This window comes from Myiozetetes cayanensis, unplaced genomic scaffold (genome assembly GCF_022539395.1).
Source record: "Myiozetetes cayanensis isolate MyiCay16 unplaced genomic scaffold, myiCay2020 scf2-11, whole genome shotgun sequence".
NCBI classification, from domain to species: Eukaryota; Metazoa; Chordata; class Aves; order Passeriformes; family Tyrannidae; genus Myiozetetes; species Myiozetetes cayanensis.
This window is the reverse complement of record NW_026087411.1, coordinates 25810246-25833759: the sequence shown is the minus strand read 5'-3', so window position 1 is coordinate 25833759 and position 23514 is coordinate 25810246. Positions and strand designations below refer to the sequence as shown.

Below are 23514 nucleotides of genomic sequence, written 5' to 3'. Positions count from 1 at the left end.
AAGGCAATTAGGTGTCCGTTTTAGTTTTCAGGTGGTTTATTTTGTACAAAGTTTGAAAAGCCAGACAAAACTGAGTATTTTTAGCATTTCCCTGAAACCAATATCTTCCAAATTAACACAAAAGGTTAGTTATTCTACTCCTGTACTTAACAGTTCATGTAGAGTAAATTTAAGGCCATGGAATAACAAGCTTTTTCTGCCACAAAACACTTTCCTTGAAAAGCTTTCATAGTATGGACAGGCTTTGCTGTTTTATATTCGAGGACCAGACCTTCTCCCATTTCAGTTTTAATTAGTTTGGTAGAGACAGTTTTACCAGCATTGCTAAAATTAGTACTTAGCCTTATAACAGCTTCAGAGGGAAGATTAGGAACTATGGCTTTCAGGTCTATTGTCGATTCCTGCCCGAAGTTGAGGACCATCATGAAGGTTCTGTCTAACCCATCCAGTTCCCTCACGTAGACAAACACGTTACTGTCACTCCAGATGTAGCACATCCACCCCCGATTCATGGGGAGCTCGTTGTTACGAAGTTGCGTCAGTTCTCTGTACAAATTCAGGGTTGAGTTGGACCAGCTCCTCTGGATCTGCAACAGCCATAGCGTGAACAGGGTCAGTTCCTGCACTGCATGTAGGGAATGCAACTTCCCTCTAACACCCACTCAGTCCGCTGAGAACGTGCCTATTGGATTTTGACAATTATCTCGCTTCAAATTTGTCCACAAATTTCACTGGAAAACTGCTTTTTCTCATAGACTTGTGAAATGGCAGAGACACAGATTATCAGGCACAAGATTCCCCAGCACCAATGCTATTGCTTTCTCCCACAGCTTCATTTTAGCACTGTTGATTCAGGAGAAAGCTACAGCCATTCAAAGCTTGACGCTGAACCTTTTTCACTGAGTTTAATCTACTGAAGTCACAGGTTTATTTCATGTTTTATATTTTTTGATATCTTAGGTTTATTTTTCCTGTCTTCAATTCTGGTCAGCACTGTAGGTCAGCAAAATCTGTTTGATTCACTCCTCTACATATGTTAGAGACAGTCTATGTTAAGTTCTTGTTACATAGACTAAGTTCTTCTTATTTTTGTGGCAATAGAAACGTGAGGAAAATAAGACCTGTTTTCAGTTTAATATTGTCCTAGTTACAGGGGCTGGGACCAGTTGATTGCTATGTGAGTAGAACCAAAACTGTGTATTCTACACCCTCTATGTAGTTTTGGATGGACTGGTAATGATTGTTTGCAGCAGCTGCCCAGGGCACACCTGACACCTCAAGCTACGAGCTGGGTGTTAAAGAACCCCTGCAGAGGCAGGAGAGTTCTTTTGTTTTCACACCAATGACTCAGCTGTGGTAACTCCCCTCTGGAAAGGCACTAACACTTCACACACCCAGCCTGAGGGGTCATCTCTGCTAATGGGCCACTTTGAACTGGTGGCCCATGGACATCAACAGCTGCAACACCTAGACCATCAAAGATTCCAAAAATATCACATGACTCACAGAGTTAAATCATCCATTGTGAAACTCTTGACAAGACTGGAATTGTTACTTCAACAGAACTGCGACCATCATCTGGACCAACAGCTTTTCATTTCCTTTTGCTTTGCACCCAGGGAGGCCATGTGGTGCTCAGCACAGGGGCCAACAAACACTGTTCTCTTCTTGTCCCAGGGTGCTGGGTTACACATCTGTCTTTGGGGGTTAAAACCAATTTTCTCTGTATCATCATATTTATCGTAATCTTCTTAGTCAATGGTAGCTCTGACTTGTAATCTTTCGAGTTGGGTTCATTTCTCCCACCGCATTTAAACCAGCACAAATATTAAAAGGATTAAAAGGATGTTAAAGAGCCAAACTGCCACATCAACATCACAATTGCAGTTGCTCTGCTTAAGTGAATATAGATGAAGTGGTCTCCTTGCTGGTACAAGGAAGTTCTTTTCTAAAAAAAAAAAAAACTTGTGAGGATTCAGTGCTTTTTTTCCCCCTTGAGTCTGTTCTTACTGCCAATGCCCACTACTAAAAGGAATAATAGATATATTAAAATATTTTTAGACCATTAATTTGCCACACATGCAGATACCTACTTCCACATTTACACTTTCGTAGTTGGAGTTAACAGGTAACCAGCTGCTGTTGCCTTCAGTAAAACCAGCATTAGCTTTCCCGTCCCACTGCATGGGGGATTTCTCTGGAAAGGTCACCTAGAAAATAAAGTGCTGATTAAAGTATGGAAAAGGTATTTTTTGAATAGCATGTTCTTACATCTCCCAAATTCTCACCATTTCAGTATTGATTTCTTCAGTTTAAGTTAAAATTTAATAAGAATGTAATCCTGCTTCAAATCTAAGGAGAAAAGAAGCAGCAAGACAGTTCCTGAAATGGAGGGGAGTGGATGGTCTCAGATACAGCATCGCTGGGTAAAATGTGGAATTCCCAAACAACTCTACCAGAGTTGTCATCCTTTGCAGCAGATGGCTGGATAAAAGTTTACTAATGACAGCCAGGATATTCTGATAAATATCTAGATTTCCATTGAGTGAATATATGAGGAAATGAGTCCTAAGAAGGGATGCTGTTAAAATAACAGTAAACAACTAATAAATGCTGTTCAGTGTCTTGTTCTTTTGTAACCATCACACCTTTCTCCTTAGAACTCTTCAAGCTTACATTCACAAGGGATACAATTTGGACAGGATTGTTTGTGTTAGAAAGGTAAAACTATTATTTCTAAGTGCAAAACTATTGCAAGACAGCTTTTAGCTGATTAAAAACTGTCGATATAAAAAGTCTGAAGTTCTCATTTTGAAGAATTCAGAAATAATTCCGAAAAAGCTTCCTCATTGTTATTGAAGAGCTGCCAAAAGATCTGACACTTAAATTTAATGATATAAGAGGGCATAAAATATTTTGCACATACTTTGAGTGTTTGTTTTCCATGAAAACTGTTTTTCATATAAAGGGCACTTTTCAATACAATCTGTCAGAACAGCAGCCTAACAAAAGAAATTGTCACTTTGCTTTGTGACATTACAAATAATGGGTTTCTCCTTTTTAGCATATTCTGAAAAGCAGGGGGAAAAAAAAATCCTAAGTTTTCAGCACTGGTAATGCTGCCTCTCATCTTTGCTTCTTTCCAGTGTCTCCTGAAGTGTTTTAAATGCTGGGGCTAAAGACTAAATCCTGAGCAAATACTCTCCATCTTTCAAAGACACCCAGTAATCAGGGAACCTTCCTCTCCAGAGGGAGTGAAGGGTGGGTTTGCATTGTTCCAAAGCTGTGACCCACAGGGTAGTCACTAAAAGAGAGTGAACCCTGAGGAGCCAAAGGCGAATGAACCACTTTTCTGAAGAGAATCGTTCTGTCGGCAGTAATCAGCAGCGGCAAGAAAATGCAGGAGTCTGACCTAGGTGTTTCTCAGATGAAATGAGATTTCCTTTTAAATTGGAGAGTCATTCCCTCACATCTGAATCAGACAAACCTGGAGATGATCCTGTGCTTCAAGTACCTCTCTCCCTTTGATACAACACCATTTGTAACATGTCAGAGGCTGTCTCATTCCCTAACAGAGGCTTTCCGCAGTGAAACCAGCATCTGCCACAGGACCACATTGTCATGGTGCTCAAAAGTGGTCATGAGAGGCAGAAGTGAGCTGTTCCCTTTAGGAACAGGCTATGCATGACAACCAAAAGTCACTTCTGCTTGCCACCAGGCACCCTCCCCTTTGTGCAGATCCCTTCTTCACCACTGCAAACCATGCAAGACTGATCTGGAGAAGGACAGAAATCAGGAACCGTAATTGAAATCTAGCAGTTCAAACCCACACCCAGGCCTTGGTTCTGATCTCTGACCTGGCCATTTGTGCGTGTGATCCAATGGTTTTGCAACGAGGAACATGGAAAACTAACTAAGCAGTGAAAGAGACTGGGTTTGGTTAATGAAACAAAAGTTCCTGGGTTTTTGAAAGTTCTGTTACTTGGAACTAAACAATAGGATCGGAGTTCACGTGCTCTTCACTTACATTTTCCGATGCAATATTCTCCATGCCTATTTCTTCACCATAGTAAGTTACAGGAGTACCAGGCAGGGTTAAAAGCAGAATATTCATAACATTGACATACTCCTTCCCAATCCGAGATGAAATCCGAGCAGCATTAGGGCTTCCAGCCTGAAGAAAAAAAATCCCTCTGTTAAATATACATTATAAAATTTCATGCATATGTAACATTGATTAACTAATTTTAACATTGGAGTAGATTATTTTTTTCTTCTATTTCTTTCCCCTCCAGGGCTGTGAGGTGCTTTATCCTTATCTTGATGCCATTACAAACTTCTGTCCCAAATAGTGTAGTACCCAGAAGTCCTGCCAGCACCACAAGGCAGAAGTGATGGAGAGATAACAAGTAACAACTCTCCACAATGACAGTCCCTCGGATTTCTGCTGTTTTCTCTGCTGTGTGAAAACTGCTCTGCTTGTTTTGAAAAGATGCCTTACACATTCCGAACGTGCTCCCTAACAAAGACGTGCAGGTTTTAAGTTAACTGCCCTCAGCTGCCTGCTCCGTTCTGCTCTGGCCCCAGGAGGGTTCCAGAATCCATTGCAGTGAGTCAGTTTATGGTCAAAGATAATTATACTGATTCCATTCTCACTAGTCTTTTAACCCAGTGCCCATCCCACACTGGAGACACTGAGGGAGAGGCATGGTCATAAATTCCTTTCTGTCACCATTGCATGGGGAGTGTAATTGTTATTGATGGGCAGGAGAGCCGGCCGGTCCAATGACCGCAACTGCAGCAGCTCAGAGCTTTCACATGGATAGCAACTACAGCCCAGCGCCGGGCTTAGGCTGCTGCTGATCCCTCTGAAATCAGTGTGTGTGTCTGTGGGGTGGGCATTCTATCACCATAACAGGAACAAGCCCTTCCTGGAAGAGTCAGTCTAGAACTTACAGCCCAGTTTGGCCATTTTCCCACAGGCATGTTTTTCATCCACAAGTCAACAGCTTCAAAAATACTGTTGCCTGACAGATTTTTCATGTTCATTAGGTTGAAATTCAAGGGAAAATCTGCTTCTTGGATGAAAGCTGTTCCATAATACATCATTGTTGCTTCAATGTCTTCCTTTTCATCATCACCAGAACCCATAAATCTACGGATAAGTACACAAATATCTTTTTTGGCTCATTCTTGGTTGCACAGAAGAGAAGGAAGCTAGAAATGGTTGGATATAGAACATTAAGTATTACAATCCCTTCCCTCCTCCCCATCGAAAAAAGATTAATACAGAAAAATAGTGTTTTGTAAAGCAGAGAAGGAGTCAAGGAGAAACATTTCTTGGAAATTGCAGATGAAAAATCTACAACAGTCAACACAAGGCTAAAGTATCTGACTGAAATCTTATCTTTCTGGATTCACATCCACACAGTCCATTCCAGCAATTTCCAGCTTTCCTTCACAGAACAGGACCTGGTGGGCCCCCAAGTTGACCATGAACCATCAATGTGCCCTTGAAGGTGGCTTAGGGTATCCTGGGCTGCATTAGAAGTTGCGTTGCCAGAAGGTGGAGGGAGGTGATTCTCCCCCTCTACTTGTCACTGGTGAGGCCACGCTTGGAACACCACGTCCAGTTCTGGGCTCCCCGGTACAGAGAGACATGGACATACTGGAGAGAGCCCAGCAAGAACCCACTAAGTCCATTAGGGACTGAAAGGTCTCTCCTTTGAGGAAAGGCTCCTTGTAGTAAAAGGTGGAGTTTCCATTCCTGGAGATGTTCAAAAGTCATCTGGACAAATTCCTGGGCAACCAACTCTAGGTGGCTCTAATGAGCAGGGGCTCTGGACAGAGCACCTCCAGAGGTCCTTTCCAAATTCAGCCATTCTGTGACTTTAACAATCTCTGTGTGCCTGACTTGAACTGCACTATGAAAACTATACAGTAGAGCAGGCACAGGGTTGATTAATTACAGAGTCTCTGTGATCAGAATGGTTGCCCATTCTGCTTAGTCTTGTACAGTCCATAGATTGAGCAGAGCTAACAGGACCAACTCCTTTCCTTTCCTCACACACTGGGGAAGAGTTAATGTAGCCTATGCCCCACTATTTGCATTTGAGGATTTGCGCATTTTTGTGGCGTATTATATTAAAAAAACCCCAACATTTCATTGCTCTCAGGAGGTGATGAATATTGGAGAAAAATTCATCAGGTGTAATAATGATTACCTGTATCGACCAGGCTCTCTGCTGAACTGATTCATGGTCTGACGGAAGCTACGGACGATGTCGTGCATACCAACCTGTGTGGTCGTGTAGTCATGGTAGAGCTGAGAATAGGCTGTGATAGTCTCCTTAAAGAAGGACAGAGTATTTCCCATTAGTTCACCAGTATTTTAGATTTCACAACTCTCCGAATTCTTCCCATCCCTTCCTGAGACAGTGTATCAGTCCACATAGATTTTAACTGAAATTTCAGGATATTAACCCTAACAGTGCAGAGCTGAGCTGCACCTGAGAAACTCTAAAGATACAACAGCAGAAGGCTGATTAGTTTGGGTCCCATCCTCCAGGAGGGGAGCACTAACCAACTGAGCCCATCTGCAGCAGCGAGCACAGCAGGTGCTGTGGCCACACATCGGGCTGGAAAGAGGGACAGTGCCTTGATAAGGTACCACAACAGCAACACTTGCGGAGCTGACCAGTTTGATGTGATCCTCACCTCCACAGGGAAACAGCATTTTCATACTGAAACTATCTGGGAACATCACCAAGTTCACTACCACAGCAAAAGCAAATAGCGTAAGTAACAGTGTTCATGCTTTTGAGTGTGTCTGCCCATCTCTCCCTGTGACATACTGCCAATAGGAGGGGTTTTCTTTTATTTTTTTCTCCAATTCTTACTTGCAATGTAGAGGAAATACATGGTAGTAACTACTACAGAATCCCAAGCAGGCAAGATTTCTGACCTCACCTCTGGTAGTGAGCTCCCCAAAGACAACCAATCAACTACTAAAAATCACAAGATTGGGCTTTTTAGAATGTGAATTGAAAAGCAAATTACTTTAAAGAGAAAATTCAAAGCAATGGTGCCAGAACAGAAAAACAAAGCGTATATGGGCAATTCTTCCACCCACAGAGCTCCTGCTTGCAGGTATCTCACTGACCACCTACAGCCTCAGCCCAGCAGGCTTCTGTCTTGTGAGTGCCCACCCACTTTCCAAGGGACATGGCTGACCCCGTTTTCCTACAGCCACAATTAAGACCCAAAAGAGTAAAAACATACACTCTCTTGTCTCCATAGGAAATACAAGAAAAAAAGCAAAGATGGAACATATACATTACTCCATTCTGAGACTTGTTCACTTGAGGCTCATCTCGGAGGTGCGTTGCTTCTAAGAGAAATTTAAGAGTGCTGAAACTAAATCCATCAATCCCTTTGTTGAGCCAAAATTTTATAATATCCTAGACAAAGGCAAAAATTGAGAAGTTCAAGTGAGCCCACACCATTCGAAACAGCATACTCTGAGAAAGAAAGCTAAACCTTCTAAAAAGTATTAATATGTAACAATTTCTCTTTTAATTGGTACCTCACATTTTTCAGGAAGTCAAAATGAATCATGTTGATCTAATGTCAAATAAGATCTAAACAAAGTATGTCTTATTATTTCATCCAGTATAAAAAAGAAAATGACTGGTCTCTAATTTCTCCCATCATTCAGGAGGCCTAAACCAGGGCATGACTTGCTAAAAGACGTCTCTAATCTCATCCATCAAAACAACTGGGCTCATGCTAAGCGCTGTTGTTGGTGAATACTCGTTCATGGCTGCACACAATTAGAACACATTGATTCAAATATGCAAGAACATGTTGTTCTGCACAGACCTCGTGCCACCAATTTTCTTTTACACAATAGAGCTCTTAAAACATTTGTTCTCCCTTATTTGAGTGATGTGAATTTTTTTTGTATTTTATTTTCAGGGTTATTTATTTGCAGGAACACAAAAAATTATTATCCAACAATAACAAATGCTATTGATCCATAATTTCAATATCAAATTGAGAGGTTAGTCACTCTCAGTAAAATTATATCCTACTTCAATAACCATTATATTACTACAGTTTTAATTGCTCTAGTTTTAACAAAAAAAGCCTAAAGTTCAGTCCCTCAAGTGGTTTCTGCAAATGTTCTTTTAGATGTGATACTTGTCTTCATCTGAGGAAAAAAATCTTTTTTATATATTTTTTTTAAAGACAGCTATTGAACTGTCTTTTTAAAAATGTATGAAGTACCCTTGCCTGAATAGGCTGGACTGGAACTAGTCCACACTCAAGCTTTACAGATTTTGGATTGGCAAATAAAGACTCTGCCTCGCTGAGCTGCACTTTCTTGAGGCACCATTCTGAAAGCTGCAGCTCTCAACACAGTGTCTGTCCAATACTGAATCTACTCAAAAACATCCACACTTACGCCTGTGCTCAGCACAAAAGCATTACCAGGTATCAGCACTGCAGTCATCAAGCACTGACATGGTTCTCACTGGGATCAATCTACATCTTTTACACAGGAAAGCTACAACATGCTGGCTGCTAAGTTTCCCTGTTCTCGTGTGCCCTTGCATGGCTTAAACCAGAGACTTAAGCTTCTCTTCAGAAGTCCATTTGCTTCCTACTCAGTCCTCTTAACCTTCTGGAAACAGGATTTTGAATTAAAATACACAAGACAAAGATTCTTCTTCAACGTGACATTCGTAAGCATTTACCAAAGGCTGGTGTTACCAGGCCAAACTTACTCGTTTTCATGTCATCTTTTTGCTACTGGAGCTTCAGTAATGTGTAGGGTGCCATTAAAAAAATAATTAGCCAAGACAATTAAAAAGTAAGCTACGGGAAAAAGGTTCATATGGCAACACATGGCATTGAGGGAAGTATCAAGGCACAGAGAGGTTACTAGCGGAGTTCCTCCAAGACCCAGTCTCAAAAAGCAGTCTTGTTTCTTGCTTTAGTTAAAAAGTATGACCAGCAGTGATTTGTTTCTCCAAGTGCATGCAGTACTCATGTGGTGATAGGGGGAGGCCCCACAGAGCTTGTGAGACCATTCCAGCAGGGCTGGGCAGCTGTGGAGACTACTGTCCAAGAAACGTATCAAAATTCAACAGTTCACAGTAGCAAACACTTAAGGATTAAATTGAAACACTTGAAGTAGCTGTATACAACCCGATAAAGTACAACTTTAGGAAGGGGTTTGAAAAAGAAGCAGCAATTGTCAGACTCCCCATGTTCAGGCCCACTTCCCCACATTTCAATCAAAACTACATTGTCTTCCGGGAGACGATGCCGACAGACATGAGATTCCATCTGAGCACCACCACCTTGCCATAGTAAAAGCATTCTCACTGTGAAAGCACTCTCATCACTCTTTTTCCCCTATAACGTCATCAGACATGTGGACAGATGGAAACTCTCTCCCTTATCCACAAGTCCAGGCATTCCTTGTAATTCAATAGCATTGCCTCAGCTTCCTTGAAAATGCAAACATCTTTCTGCTAGAACAAGGTGCCATTCCCACATCTGACTGGCTAATTAACAGCTCCTTGTATCAACAGAGATAGAAACTTCTCTCCACTTGAGTAAATCAGCTCTGCACAGGCTTCAGTGCAGGAGCAGTTTTACCTTCCGTGTCAATCCTTCCATTAATTGTTGCCCCGGATGCAACATGAAGTGCCTTCATCCTTGACTTTCGATGTAACAACTTCCAGGCAGCAGTCACATTGGATTATTTGAGTACTAGCACCAACGTCAAAGCAAGAAACAGATATCTTAGGGCCCAGATGGAGAAGCAACTATGCAAATGTCCAAGATTCTGCCCAGACATCTCTTCAGGTCAATTTGTTAAATTCTGGCCATCTGCATTTGAGAAAAACCTCAGGATGGAAGTGATGCAAGGACTAAGCAGCAGCTAAACAAAGGGATGGAGAGTCTCTCTCCAGGGAAGACTGGAAAATCCCACCCTATTTAATCTACCTTAGCAAGACCCAAAAACCAAATAAGCATAAACAAGGGTGGGAAAAACCCCATTAAGCTGAAGGACAGGGATGATTCATAGGCAGCTAAGTATGAACAGTTTGCACATAAGGTTAGGCTGAAAAGTAGAAGGGTCCCGAAGCATCAAAGCAATTTGAAGACAGACTTTAGTGGGAAGGGACAGGGAAAGGAAACTCTAAACTTTTAAAGTGCAATAAAGTGTTCCAAAGAAAAACATCAAGATCTTGCCAGGCTCTTGTTAAGAGCAGGGGAGTTAAGTCAGTAATAAAAAGCAGCAGCTGTACCTTCTCAAAATCCAGAGGACTTCAACACCACCTGTACTACCACTAAAGGATGATTTTATTCAGATTTTGTTGCCAGTTCCTTGTTTGCTTTTAAATTAAAAACACTGGAGTAAAGTAGATGCTGGAAGCATTACAGCGACATTATAAACTTAATGTTTTTTAGACAGTTTTTTGTTTCAATTGTTTACATATGCTACAATCCTTGAATTACTTACAACGAGACTGCAAACTGTGCAGTACAAATAATCAGAGAAACCAAGTGCAGAAACAGCTGCTTTGCAGTGCGTTATATACTTACATGGATTTCTTGTTGGACATCAAGGCTGCGAAAATTTAAGTCTGGTTGTTCTTTCCCAAACTGATGAAAATAACATTGCTTTCTCACATCATCAAACTGCCAGCTGGAATTCCCGAAGACACTCACCTGTTCATGTAAGAGGAGGAGAGAATAAGAACTCCTCATTTAACAAACATTTACTTCTGTGCATACTTTAAAATGTGGGGCATTACAAGCATATAATATAACGCACAAAATGCCTAATCAGTGGACTACATTGTGAGTAGATTTTGGTATTTACATTTTTAATTTATTTTTCCTATTAGCTGTTCTCCCTTTAGTTGTGCTTTGCCACATGTGTTTCTTGTTCAATGTTGTGGGGATTTTTTTTATTTATTAAGTACACTCTCATTGGGAATTATTTGGAATAGAGGGGGAAAACATAGCTGGGAGCATTTATTTTGGAATTGTTTTCCCTAAAACTTAGTAAAAATAGCTTTAGTTAACTTAGAGCTTTCTGCAATCTGTTATTATCCCTTTGAAGTGCCAACAACAGTCAGCATGTTAAAAATGTTAATTTTATCATCATCTCTGTAATAGATCCCAAAAGCTAAGATAGCTCTCAAGACTCTTAAGTTTAGAGAGAAATTATATTAAATGGAACAAAGTATTAATTCTACTTTGAGTTTTTGGAATATACAAGTTCTTACACATGCACCCATCAGTTCAAATTTCAAATAAACCTATTTGAAATAGGCAACACATTTTCTGGCCTGATCACCTTCCAGATCAAAAAAAAAAAAAAAAAAAAAAAAGCCAAGAACACATTGTTTTGTTTCCTGTCCTCACCAACTATGATTTCAGAGGAGCTGACATGAAGTTTCTAGAGCAGAGTACCCAGACACAGAAAGGGGCACATGTGAACAACTCGTGCACAATTACTCTTCTCTGTGTTTGTTTAATGAAGGAAGATTAACCCTGAGGTAAAGGAACACAAGTAATTTTTAAAATTCTGTTTAAATTAGGAACTTCCCCCCAGTCTGGTTTAAATGTTAATCTGCACTAGCCCGTGTAGTAACATCAGTTTGTACCTCTTGACTGTCACTTATAACCCAATGTACATTGGGACAGTCACGCTACAGTTGCTTTAGCTCAGTGGCAGCCTGCATCCAGCTTGGGATTTGCACCTGCCCCATCCCATGTTTACCCAGTTGTTTGGAGGAACGACTGCACCAGCATCCTCCATGCAGTCCTGCCAGATGTAGTAATCTGTGTACTTCCCAGTCCGATTGCGACTCAGCTGAAACCATCGGTGTTTGTCACTTGTGTGGTTTGGTATTAAATCCATTATCACCTTCAGCCCTTAAAAATCAAAACAGTTAGACTAACTAGAGTTTGCCAGTAGCTGGAAGACATCTTGCTGGTACTGTTCCCCCCAGCACGTTGCCTGGGAGGGAAAGAAGGGCAAATTAAAAAATCAGAAGAGATTTCTGCTGTTATGAACCACTTCCACTAACTCCAACTTCAACATCTGTCTCATACCTCCCAGGTGGGAAAGGTACTTCACCAATCTAGCATCAAGGAACACACATTCTTCATCACCCTTCCTAAAGGCTAGACATTTTATTGAAATCTCAAACGTTTTTGGACTGGCAAACCATTTTCCATTCAGCTCAACAGCTGAGCACACATTTTGCCTAAGGCAAAAACGCACCAAAGCAAGGATGCAATTAAGGGAAGGAAGCGTATGTTCCTGCATGTTCAGCCAGAAACAACTGCACCTCAGCCTTGATCCCCAGACTTAGGATGCCCATAACACATGCACAAGGGAGCATGGATGGTGTGCCAGCCCACCACCCACACACGCCCTCAGAGGAGACCATGCCTTGCAGAGGACAAGGCTGCTGCTGCAGCTCCCTGTGCCTTGTCCTGCTCCCAGCACTCCCCTGGCACCAAAGGGCAGGACACTGCAATCCCAGGGCTCATGCTGCTGTGGAGCTCACTTGTACCCTTCACTGGCACCTCCATCTGCTTCTGCTCAACGCCACCACAGGGGGCATAAACTGAAGTCTCAGGTTATAACCTTGCACTATAAGGTGAGTCTTTTTAACAGAGTTACTTTGCTCAGAGGTGCAGCTTACCTCTGTCATGTATGGCTGAAATCAGATTCTCAAAATCACTCATTGATCCAAAAATGGGATCAACAGCATAGAAGTCTTCAGCTCCATATCCGAGGTCTTTTAAAGGGGACTTAAAGAAAGAGGTGATCCAGATGGTTTTTATATTCAAATATGTAACATGGTCCAGTTTTTCCTGGATACCTATTTAAAAGAAAAGGACATAATCTGTTTAGAAAAGACAAAAGATTTTTGTTTAAGTTCTGCATGGGCTCTCAAAGATGGTGCACAGGTCTCCTCAACATGTAACAATCCCTTGTTTTCACTGAGCTCAGGTAGCAGGACAGTCTTGATGTTTCTTCAGGGATAGCATGAGATCACAGAACAGAAACCATTCAAAGCCAATTTTACATGGAAAATAAAGCAGGAATCAAAAAAAAATAGATCAAAACAAATTTACATTCTATATGATAAAATATTTACTATTTGATTTAACAAATTTAACATCCACTTCTGAAAACAAGCTCCTATATTTTGTTAAAAAGCAGTTAAGAGCATTGCCTTCACATTTCAAAGAACATCAGTTAATCCTCAGACTATCCAATGGGAAGCAGTTTTAATGTAAAGATCCTATTTTTTTCCTGACTCAGGAAAAATCCTTACAAAACACAACAGAAAAACCCCATAAGTGACACCTCACTGCAGCTTCCCCTAGTATTTTTAAACCCAAATATTTTCACTTTCCTGACGTGTACTACTGGCATGCAGACACAGAAACAGTTTCTGCTCTTCACTTGCCAGCAAAGCATAGTGTGGCTAGTGCTTCTTGTTTAGAAATGTATTGTCCATTTTGGTGTTAAGCCTTCTCTTTCTACGAGGCAGTCTCAGCTAAGCTACCAGCAAGTGGCATTGTCCATGCACTCTTAAGAGCAAAGAAGCACCTAGACCACGAGCAAAACAAGAAGTAACACATCTTTCTCTCCTCCTTGTCAGTTTTAGTTTCTCCTCTTTGCTGCTGCAACAGCAGCAGCAATTACGAGCCAGAAGAAAATCTTTGTCAGTTTTAGTTTTCTGCAGGAAAAGCAGCCAACCAAACAACAAAGTGCTCAGCACCACCCATCCTCCCGACTGACCTCAGTTCTGTGGAGACATTTCACTCTGATGGCAGCTGAGTTGCTGCTTGCCCTCAGCCCCATTAGAACATCCCTTCTAACTCCAGGCTTAACAACTTAAGCAAGGAACTCCTGGATTTATTCATGACAGTGTGAGTTACCATTAATGCTGTCAGACTACTTTTCTTTCCCCTCTCCATTAGGGTGTCTTTATCTATTGGACTGTATTTTTCTATTGCTTATGTTCTTTATATACACACACACAGCTTTGAACATACCAAAAATGAAAACTGACCCACCTTTCAGATCCCCATTCCCATCCATGTTGCTGTCCTTGAAGGAACGAGGATAGATCTGATAAATAGGACCAGCTTGCCACCAGTCAAGGCACTTTGGAGAGAGAGCAATAATTGCAATCGTAGCACACACCAGTGCAGCAGCAGCAGCAATTATGAGCCAGAAGAGAATCTCCCTGGTGACTCTGTACCGGGCTTGGCTGGAGAACTTCAGCAAGACCTCCTTAGGCATCCCGGCATAAGGCTTCAGCACTGTCTCCTCCTCAGCCACTGGGTCCACATCAACAGTGCACGGTTTTGGCATTTCTTCTCGGCTACTGGTATCTGTTTCCTTGTCATCAAAAGCCTCATTTTGAACAAATCCATTGTTTTCCACACCTCCCTTCTCACTCAGCTCCATAGGTAAGCTCTTAGCTTCCTCCTCGACCATTTTATTTCACGGGTCTTGTCCTGGAGACTCGGCCAGAGCAAGAAACCTTGTCTAACACACCTTTGTTCAGTGAAATGAGAAGCACTGTAGTTAGCATCTGGGTTGATAATCAATCCTGACCAATCCTGGTCAAAGTTCAAAAAGGGACAAAAAGGGCAAAGTGCTCCCAATTTTTCGCGGAATCGGCACCTTCAGCAAGATAACAGAATAGTACTGTTCATACCGGTGGAGCACAGTTACCTTTACTGTTGCTCTCTCCGGTACACCAAACTTCTCTTCCCTTTGACAGCGGGGGAAAATTTGGATTTTACCAATAAAAGATCTAGTAAATATGCAGCTTTCAAGACAAGCCACAGTCTCCCTCACCTAAAGCAGTCTGAATATGGGTAATTTAAACACAGACAGCAAGACAATGAGGTGTTGACAACTATTGGCCCAAAAGCAACAAGATAAACTAAGAAAAAAGATACAAGGGCTGGTTGTGCTTCTTTTTCTCAGCTTAGAAAAACAAAATAACCCAACCCAGCCCACCCGCAACTCTTAAGCACTAACAACTGCTAAGGCACATACCGATCCTGGGATTCACAGTATGAGACATGAGAGGGATTGCTACACCCAGAGCTAGCCCCGGGTCAAGACAGGATAGCTCTGTACAGGCACAAGCAAAACTTGAGAGAAAAACGCACAGCCCACTATTAAAATCCATCCCTCCACCCTTAAAAAAAAAAAAAAAAAAAAAGTTTAAAGGAACCTTTCCCTTCTCCCTCTTTCCCGCTTTTTACAACTCTAGGCAGGAAAAAGCATTGCCCAAAGTCTGCACAACATGAACATGTATACACATCTGCATGGCCCCAGCCCCAGCTGCCCTGAAGCCAGCGAGCCTGCTTTTGTCAAGACAACGCCTCCAGTCGATGCCCCCCTGCCAGGCACACCAAAGGACACACAAAGCAATAGGTATTTGCCAAGGAGCTGCCTTATCACCTGTAAAAGTAAACACCTGCTCAACGATCACAGGGTCAGGGTCCCAGGGAAACTCTCATGGGCAACTGCAGCGGACGAAAAGGTTGGGTTTGACTAAGACAAAATGTTTATTGTGTTTGCCTCAGACCATAAAATAAGTTTATAAACTAAGGACTGTAAAAAGTCGAGCACGCAATATCTGAATGACTCAAATGCATTATCTCTTCAGTAGCTGAGCTAAGAAGAGGTATTTTATGCTGACATATTTAAACCTTTTCTTTCCCTTCCTCACAGCAGTGCCTGGCAGCAACCTCAGCCTGTGCAGCGTCAGGCGGGTGCCAGAGCATCTGAGATAATGGCAGTAGTTTCAGTGCCTCTAGTTCAGTATTGCCAGGAAATTCAGAAGTGGCACATTATTTGAAACAGTCTCACTCCCATCTAATGACTCTACGGTCTTAGCATCATCATACCAGTAAGCTGTAAAAGTTTCCAGGCAGACACGGTACGCTCAGGGCATAAACTTATATTTAGTACAGTGTCAATCACTCCCCACCTCATTTCAATTGTTTCATTTTAATGATTTCACTTTCCATTAAAATAGGAAGCATGTAAATACAGAATTGTGTTTAGCTTGCATCACATACATCTCAAGATGTAGTACTCCCCACCTTGCTTTTTTACCCTCAAATTCAGAAGTTTAAACATGCCCATGGCTTCCTGTACTACCTAAAAACTCCTTCAAGCACATAAAGCATGTCAGAGGCAAGAAAAAAGGATGACCAAAATGCAGCTGCCTGCCACAGATGGATTGGTCAGCCAAGCCAATGAGGCACAGGATGGTCAGGTGCAGAGAGGGCTTGGTGACAGGGCCAGGAATGTCTGAGGACACACAGCACCCTGTCCTGCTCTCGGTTTGCTTGGTACCACATCACGACTGCACCAAGCAAAACTTGCCACAAACCATGGTGAACATCTCTTCTGAGGAATACAGCCCAAAGGAGGATCCTGACATTTTACCATTTTGCAGCATGGGCATACAATGACAGAAGGTGGGTGTCAGAGCATTTACATACTTTAGACACAAATCAGCACTTCTGCAAGTCCCAAAAAGCATCTCTGGCACATCACTGGGACACAGACATGTAACTCAGTATGACAAATAGCTGCTCAATAGGCAATGCTACATGACTGTGACCAAAGTTACAGTTCTGTGTCTAATTCACCAGCATTTAGTGCTAATTTAATCACCTCCTGACAACTTGCTCTGGCCTTGCATTGCTCCTTGCCTCATGCCAGGTGAAGTACTTAGGCAGATGGGCAGTGAGCCAGATTGGGAAACAGATTTGGCTAAAAAAAAAAAATATTTTATTCTTCAGAAAGTTCTATCCCCAGAAGACCACACCAATGCTTCAGCCAGAGGAGGAGGGCAGCAGGCAGGGAGAGGGGACAGGACACAAAGCCCAACAACTTGACTGAACAACACTCCAGCCAAATCATAGCCTTCGTGTCCCAACATTTCTTTTAGTACATTCTCATCTGTCCCTCAGAGAAAGTCACATAATCACACAGTGCTATCATTTCATTTCTGGGAGTAGAACGCAGTTAAGTTTCACACCCACCAACACTGCTGGAATCAGAGACAGGCAGAGGGTTTAAATTCCATGAAGGGTTTATCCCGACTCATGCATGAAATCTACAGAGGATCAGGGACCTAACCCCAGTTCACCACAGTACTACATCACCATTACACAAAACACTATTGAAAGTCTGGTTCCAAGCGAGAATTTCAACTCCCCCCTCACCTCTTTTCTTTAAGCCAGTAAACTTACTGATAATAATTGCCTGCATGGACACTACTTGCTTGATCTAAAGGTAGAGGGAGATTATCCTTCCCCTGCATATGTTTTACAAGGGACAGAGGCCAATTTAGTATTTCAGTAGTCAGACGCTGCCACTGCTCTCTGTATGCACGGTTTGGAAACCATTACTTTTCCCTTATTTGAACATCTTGCAGGAGCACAAGGGCCAATGCCTGCTCTGCAAATCCCGCTGTGCGAAAGCCGTGCCTTCAAAAGAGCCCCTCTTGTCCTAATGTAATCCTCAAGTAATATTAAAGGTTTATTTATACCTTAAGTAGGACAGATCGTGTCTTAATTGCCAAGCGCCTGGCTGAAAAGAGGAGGATTATACTGCTGGGGTAGATAAATGCAGCACGCAGGAGGCGGAGGCCACGGATAAGACACAGCGACACAATTACTGTAAGGTTAAAACAGAACATAAACCATCCTGGAAACTACCAAGTGGCAGCCTTGGTGAACATGAGAGTTCTTAGAGTCGGACTCACTGGGCTTACAGCCAAACTTCAGTCGTATTTCAGATCAACTAACTCCACGTTGCTACATACGAAGAGCTGAAGCACAAGCAGGTACCAGCGGAGCACAGGTACACTTAGGATAGAAATCTGGACCTTGAATACTAAAAATTCTTCTAGAAAACCTGCAGTAAATATACAGCCAAGGAGCTTAAAATAGGAGAACAAACCCAAGAATCTGGTATTGTCTTCTATATGTTTTTCCTCATAGACTAAAAATAAAACCACACAGGTATTTTGTTGTTATTACAGACCTTTCTTTCTCTTCTCCTAAACCTGAGGAGTTGCTTGCCTTAAAATTATTTGATAAAGGAAAACTGTAAACTTCATCTTAGGAGAGGCAGATCACCAACAATTCCCACTGAGCTTTAACTTTTTCCTTTTAAAAAATATTTTATGTATGCAGGCATTATGCTTCTGGCTTGCTCTCAAGCAATTCTCAAATGGTTCCCTCCTGAGCAATTTTATAGTTTAACAGGAGTAACTAGCCAATGCAACTGCGCTAGCAGAATCCACTGAAAAGCATTAAGGAGTAAAGAAAACACTTCATATTCTCTGCCAGTTACTCTGTTTACCTCAGGGTTAGGTAGGGAAACAAAACCAATCGGTATGTGGGCAGTAATAGCTGCTATCTCCACACAGATTGCCATGGTTATTTCTAAAAGATGGAGGGGTTAATTTCCACAAGTATTTCTTGTATATAATTATTTAGATGCACTGACTGACTTAGCATCTACTGTTTGATGCTCTACAAATGCCAAGTAGCTTGCCAGTTACTCAATACCATACATATTATGCTGAAAACCATGGAGAGGGGTGATTATGCACCCTAATGTGCTAAGTGTAGGAAGACGTTTATTGTTAAAAAGTTCTCTTGCTTAATGCTTTTTCATTAAAAGGTTTGTTGCCACTGGAACTGGTCTGACATAATGCACTTTACCGCTAAATATAACCTTCTTATTTTCAGAATCAGGGCCAGCTTTACACCTATGGAAAAAAGCAGACAGGACAGTTGTCAGTTCTTCCTCAGCTGCTCCCTCAAGACTGGTGGATAATTTGACCTTTAAAGTTGCCTTTCACTCAGCACTAAGAAAGTCCTGTCTCGACCCGGAGGGCAGCTGTCAACAGAGAGATGGTCTCCAGGAACAAGTTTCTGACACAGTATCTTTTACCCTGGGAATCCATGAGCATGTCTGAAGTTTCTGCCACCAGCCTGAAGTCCTGGGGTGGCAAAATGTAATTGCACAGGACACTGTTACATGGTTTGATTGGGGGGGTGTTACTTTTTTTAGTGCTCTTAGTCCACTAATGGACTATGCGATTAAAGGTTAATGTCATTATCAACGCTGTAATTAGCTACTGCTTGGCCCCTGCCCCCCACGGCTGATCAGCATGGCTGGCTTCCCCCACTATTTTTAATGAAAACAATTTTCCACTAATTCTTGCTGTTATTGTAGCTGCAAGAACAACGGCACGCAGCGTTGACTCCTTCTGGATGCCCTCCCTGCAGAGGGTCCAACTCTGTCACACCCCCATAGAAAATCTTACTTAAACTCCAGGTTTGTTACCTCTCCAGGAGGAAGCTCACTCGCATAACTGCACCCTTCTCAATTTACCCTCTTCCCTTTACGGTACTCATCCGTTACATTTCTATCCTAGGAGATGACAACTTAAAAGGATTTTCTTTTCCAGCCTACTCCTGGAAACCTTTCCCAGCAGGAGACATAGACCTCGATTTTACCCTTGTGCGAACCGAGAATGTTCAGCATAGTACTGAACCCTGTCAGACTGTTGCTGAAGTTTTGGTGGCTATAAACTCAAGAGGGACTTTGCATTACTGAAACATCCCTGAAATGGGAGATCTTCAATACAGACAGCAGAGCCAGGCAGGAAGCCAAGCAGAACCTCAAGAAAATAAAATGGCATTGCACTGCATCACCACCACATCCATCCTTTGGGTTATCAAAAGGCAGCACCCCACAAGCTACATCTATCCCTGCTGGGGCTTATCTCTGACAAAAATTTACATTCACTCAGTAGTAATCAAGGAGCAAGTTTTGGTCTGTTGAGCACAAAGCATTTCATCACGTGGCAGGATGAAAGGACTTATAGGAAGGGGCTGTCAGGCAGGGAATACTGTGTTCTGCACAGCTGTCACTGCATGAGCACAGCTACTGCCATACTATACAAGCTGTGCTGCTTTTCACAGTGCCTGCTTCCCCACCTGCAGGAATTACACACAGAGTATCACACTTATATACGGTGCTCCATATGAATTTACTCCTTTCCATGGCTCTCCAGGTGCATCCAGATAGGCCTTCCTGCAAATAATTTGCTTTTTCACATATATCAAATTGGTGACAGGCATTTCATGATCAAGCCTACTCAGGTTGTGCTCCTGTGAAATAATTTCCTGCTAAAAGAGCTCAGTTCATATAAAAAATTCTTTAGTCTTTGTACAGAAAACTTCACTTACTGGCACTGAATTGCATCCCAAGACTTTTAAAACATCTGCTTGGGACCAACAATCGGTCCACATGGTTTGATGGATTCCATATCAAACCATAACAGTCCAGCAACAGTTATGCAAGTGAGTGTGAAAAAAAATCAGTTGAACATTGGGAGTAAAACAAAGAACTGGACGTATATATTTTATTAAAAAGCCCCCAAACCAACAAAACCCCATTTCTCCAATTTGAGTGGAGCGATGTAGCTGTGAAACAAGAGCTGGCACACGCAAGGTTCTGCATTCAAGGAAGGGATGCTGTGGCCAGCACAGACTAGACCTGTGCATCAGGTAAGCACTCCACATCTATAAGGAATCATTTCCAAAGATACACCTACCATTCACTGCAGACATAAGTAGCAGAACTTAAATTTCATATTCACATGAACATAGAAAGACTGAAATTGAAGACAATCCAAAGCTTTTACCTAATTCAGCTCAAAGCATAACGGCTACTAGGATGATATGAGAAGTTACAAGATATAACTTTGGAGGAGTGTTTTTTGTTGTTTGTTTTTGTGGTTTTTTTCCCAAGTCCACAAAAACAGTACTTGAAATATAGTAACCACATGTAAAAAAGTTGCTGCAATTAGTCACACAATTGGATCTCTCTGTTTTCCTCTTTAATAAATTAATTGAGTGGGAAGTGAAATGCAACAACTAATCTCTGAAGCAGCAACATGGAACTTGCTATGTTTTTAAGGTAAGGGCAAGTAGGACTGAAGGGATGAATGTAAAACATATTTCAGCATTTTAAAATTTCACAGCCAGCACAATGCAAAAAATACTACCTAAAAACAGAGACTGAGAAGTTCCTGTAAAGCACCACAGTTCCAAACATCACACATTGTGTTAGCAGAGTATTTCCTACAACGACATCCTTCCAAATGAATGCAGATTTACTGGAGCCACAAAAGGTATTTTGGTTTGATTTCATACATTCTCTGCTCCCAAAGGTGAAATATTATTATTTTAAATGTATTAGAAAAACACATCTGCTTTACATATCCAGGCCAAAATCTTTATTGCACAATTAAACTCAGATTATGTTCACAAAGATGGCTAAAAGATTTTTAAAAAAATATATCTCAGAGGGCATTATCCAGTTTCTCCTAGGAACAACAAACTACATTCTGTAAATTACTTGTCCAAGATTAAGCAGACATCCACCATTTTGCACCTGAGTAACCTGCCAAACAAACCAAAGAATGAATTTAAAAGGGATGGCATTAAGAAGTTACTTTATAAAAATAATAGGAATTCTATTTTCATTAATGTAATCATGGGGCCCCTGGTGGTCTAGTGGTAAAGGCGCCGCGCTATCACCGCCGAGACCCGGGTTCGATTCCCGGTCAGGGCCACTCCCGGGCAGGTGGGGCTCGTTAGCCCTTAAAGGCAACCCATCTACGTCCTAAGGACCTCGCTGCCACCGTCCAAGCTCGCTTGGCCCCGGCAGATGAACCTTAGGATTAAAGGGTGGGCTCAGTTCCACGCACACTGTGTCTCACCTAAAAAATCCAATGCGCAGGCTGGAAGGTGGAAAGACCTTCCCCAGATCTTTGCTCGCGAAGACTGGCCATTATTATTAATGTAATCAGACTTTAACACGTATTTTACTTCATAGTTAAAATGCATTCACTTCAATGTTTCCAACTAACTTCCGAATGTAGGATATTTAGCTAACTATGTTTAACATTCACCCCCCAAAGAAGTAAGTAAAATATATCGATGTGGAGAGGTGCATTTTTACCAGAGCTTCTCTTTCAGCACATATTTAAAAAAGACAATTCAGATTTTTAAAGGAAAAAAATAATACTCTTGCAAACAATACAACATACACAAACATTTTTGGATACCCTTTCTAAGTTCTGCGTACTTGCCTCCTGAAGGTAGTGTTTTATCTCAAAATACAGAATTTTCATTCATAGGACAGGATTTTCAGTATGAATTTCTGTCCAATTTCTTTCATTTAAGCTTTGCAGCTATTTCAGAGTGACAAATGCAGTATTTCCGCGTTTAGAGATCTGAAAAACTTGCAAGATTGTCATTAGAGGACTCATGAATTTCATTCTTTCCGGCTTTTTAAAGGTGAATGGCATTGTCCTTAAAACACTATTACACAATAGACTCAACTTTCCCACAACTCACCTTAAATTCCAAAAAGTCCGAGAAAGCAGAAAACCAGGGTAAAAGTAATTTCTGAAACAGACTTGACACCACAGGAAAAATTACTTCCAACAAGACTGTTTCAATTAATTGCCACAAGTCTTCCTACTACACAATGTTTTTCTTCCTTTACTGGGAAGGGCAACTGCTTTGGACATTCCCCATCAAAGAAAGCTGACGGGACATGCCCATTTTTTTTCTCTCTCATCAGGCCATCCCCATGACTTAAACCCTTCTCAGTCTTTGTTAAAAAGCCGGTGCTGATGCAATCATTAGCTAATTTACAGTCACTAATCGCAGTATCAGCACAGCAAAGACTTCTTCTGTTGGAAATTCCCCATCAAGCTGCACATAAACAAATAAGAACAGCCGAGGGCAGAAGCAGGAAGTTACTCATCAATCAAGAAGGAAGATCTCAATAATCCCCGGCAGCCTTTAAATCCAGGTATCACAGCAAAGGAGAGCTTTACAAATTTCTAGAAGTCCAAATAGGGTTTTTAGGGGAACACGACCTTTCCAACACAGAGCCAAGCACAGCGGTACTGATTCAATGTGTAACAGAGTGAATGATGGAAACAACAGGTGACGACAAGCAGTGAGCTGAACACCAACAGGAGGCCCAGTCTTGCTAACGTGCAAAGGTTGCTCATCTTTTGATCACCACAGAAACAGCCAAGTAGGAATATGAGAGGTATAAGCCACACATAGCTAAGTCAGGTCTGTACAGTAACAGTCCAAATAAACACAGGCAGGACAAGTTCAGATTGGCACACAGGAAAACAGGTTACAAAGACACGAGACTGCTGGTGGAGCTTCAACTGCATGAGCCCCATACTCACTTGGATTATGCTGTGCAAATTCAGTGACTTTGGGTACTTTCTTGTGGATTTGTCAAATTGCCTTCATCTCTGGGAGCATCCCATGCAGTTGCTTACCTGCACCGATGCAGCCACC

General features: G+C 41.8%; 1 protein-coding gene across 2 annotated transcripts; it reads right to left on the bottom strand.

Moving 5' to 3' along the window:
- Positions 1 to 146: 146 nt before the first annotated feature.
- SLC3A1 (solute carrier family 3 member 1) lies at positions 147 to 18140 on the bottom strand. 2 transcript variants are annotated; one of them, XM_050314353.1, is made up of 11 exons: positions 15128 to 18140; positions 14131 to 14617; positions 12744 to 12923; positions 11810 to 11964; positions 10624 to 10749; positions 7341 to 7460; positions 6225 to 6349; positions 4957 to 5155; positions 4028 to 4174; positions 2094 to 2210; positions 147 to 587 (listed from the first exon to the last, which is right to left on the bottom strand). In XM_050314353.1, the coding sequence occupies exons 2-11, from the start codon at positions 14555 to 14557 to the stop codon at positions 147 to 149; spliced, it is 2037 nt and encodes a 678-aa protein (XP_050170310.1). In that variant the 5' UTR covers positions 14558 to 14617; positions 15128 to 18140. The 2 variants fall into 2 exon arrangements, with proteins under 2 accessions (XP_050170310.1, XP_050170309.1); XM_050314352.1 differs by lacking the exon at positions 15128 to 18140 and having other exon boundaries at positions 14131 to 14957.
- Between the last annotated feature and the right edge of the window lie 5374 nt (positions 18141 to 23514).

Coding starts and splice junctions, on each gene's coding strand:
- SLC3A1 (XM_050314353.1), bottom strand. CDS start 14,557: ATGGTCGAGGAGGAAGCTAAGAGCTTACCTATGGAGCTGAGTGAGAAG. Junction 12,924..14,130: donor TGGGAATGGGGATCTGAAAG/GTGGGTCAGTTT, acceptor TCTTTTAAATAG/GTATCCAGGAAAAACTGGAC. Junction 5,156..6,224: donor AGAGAGCCTGGTCGATACAG/GTAATCATTATT, acceptor ACTTATCCGTAG/ATTTATGGGTTCTGGTGATG.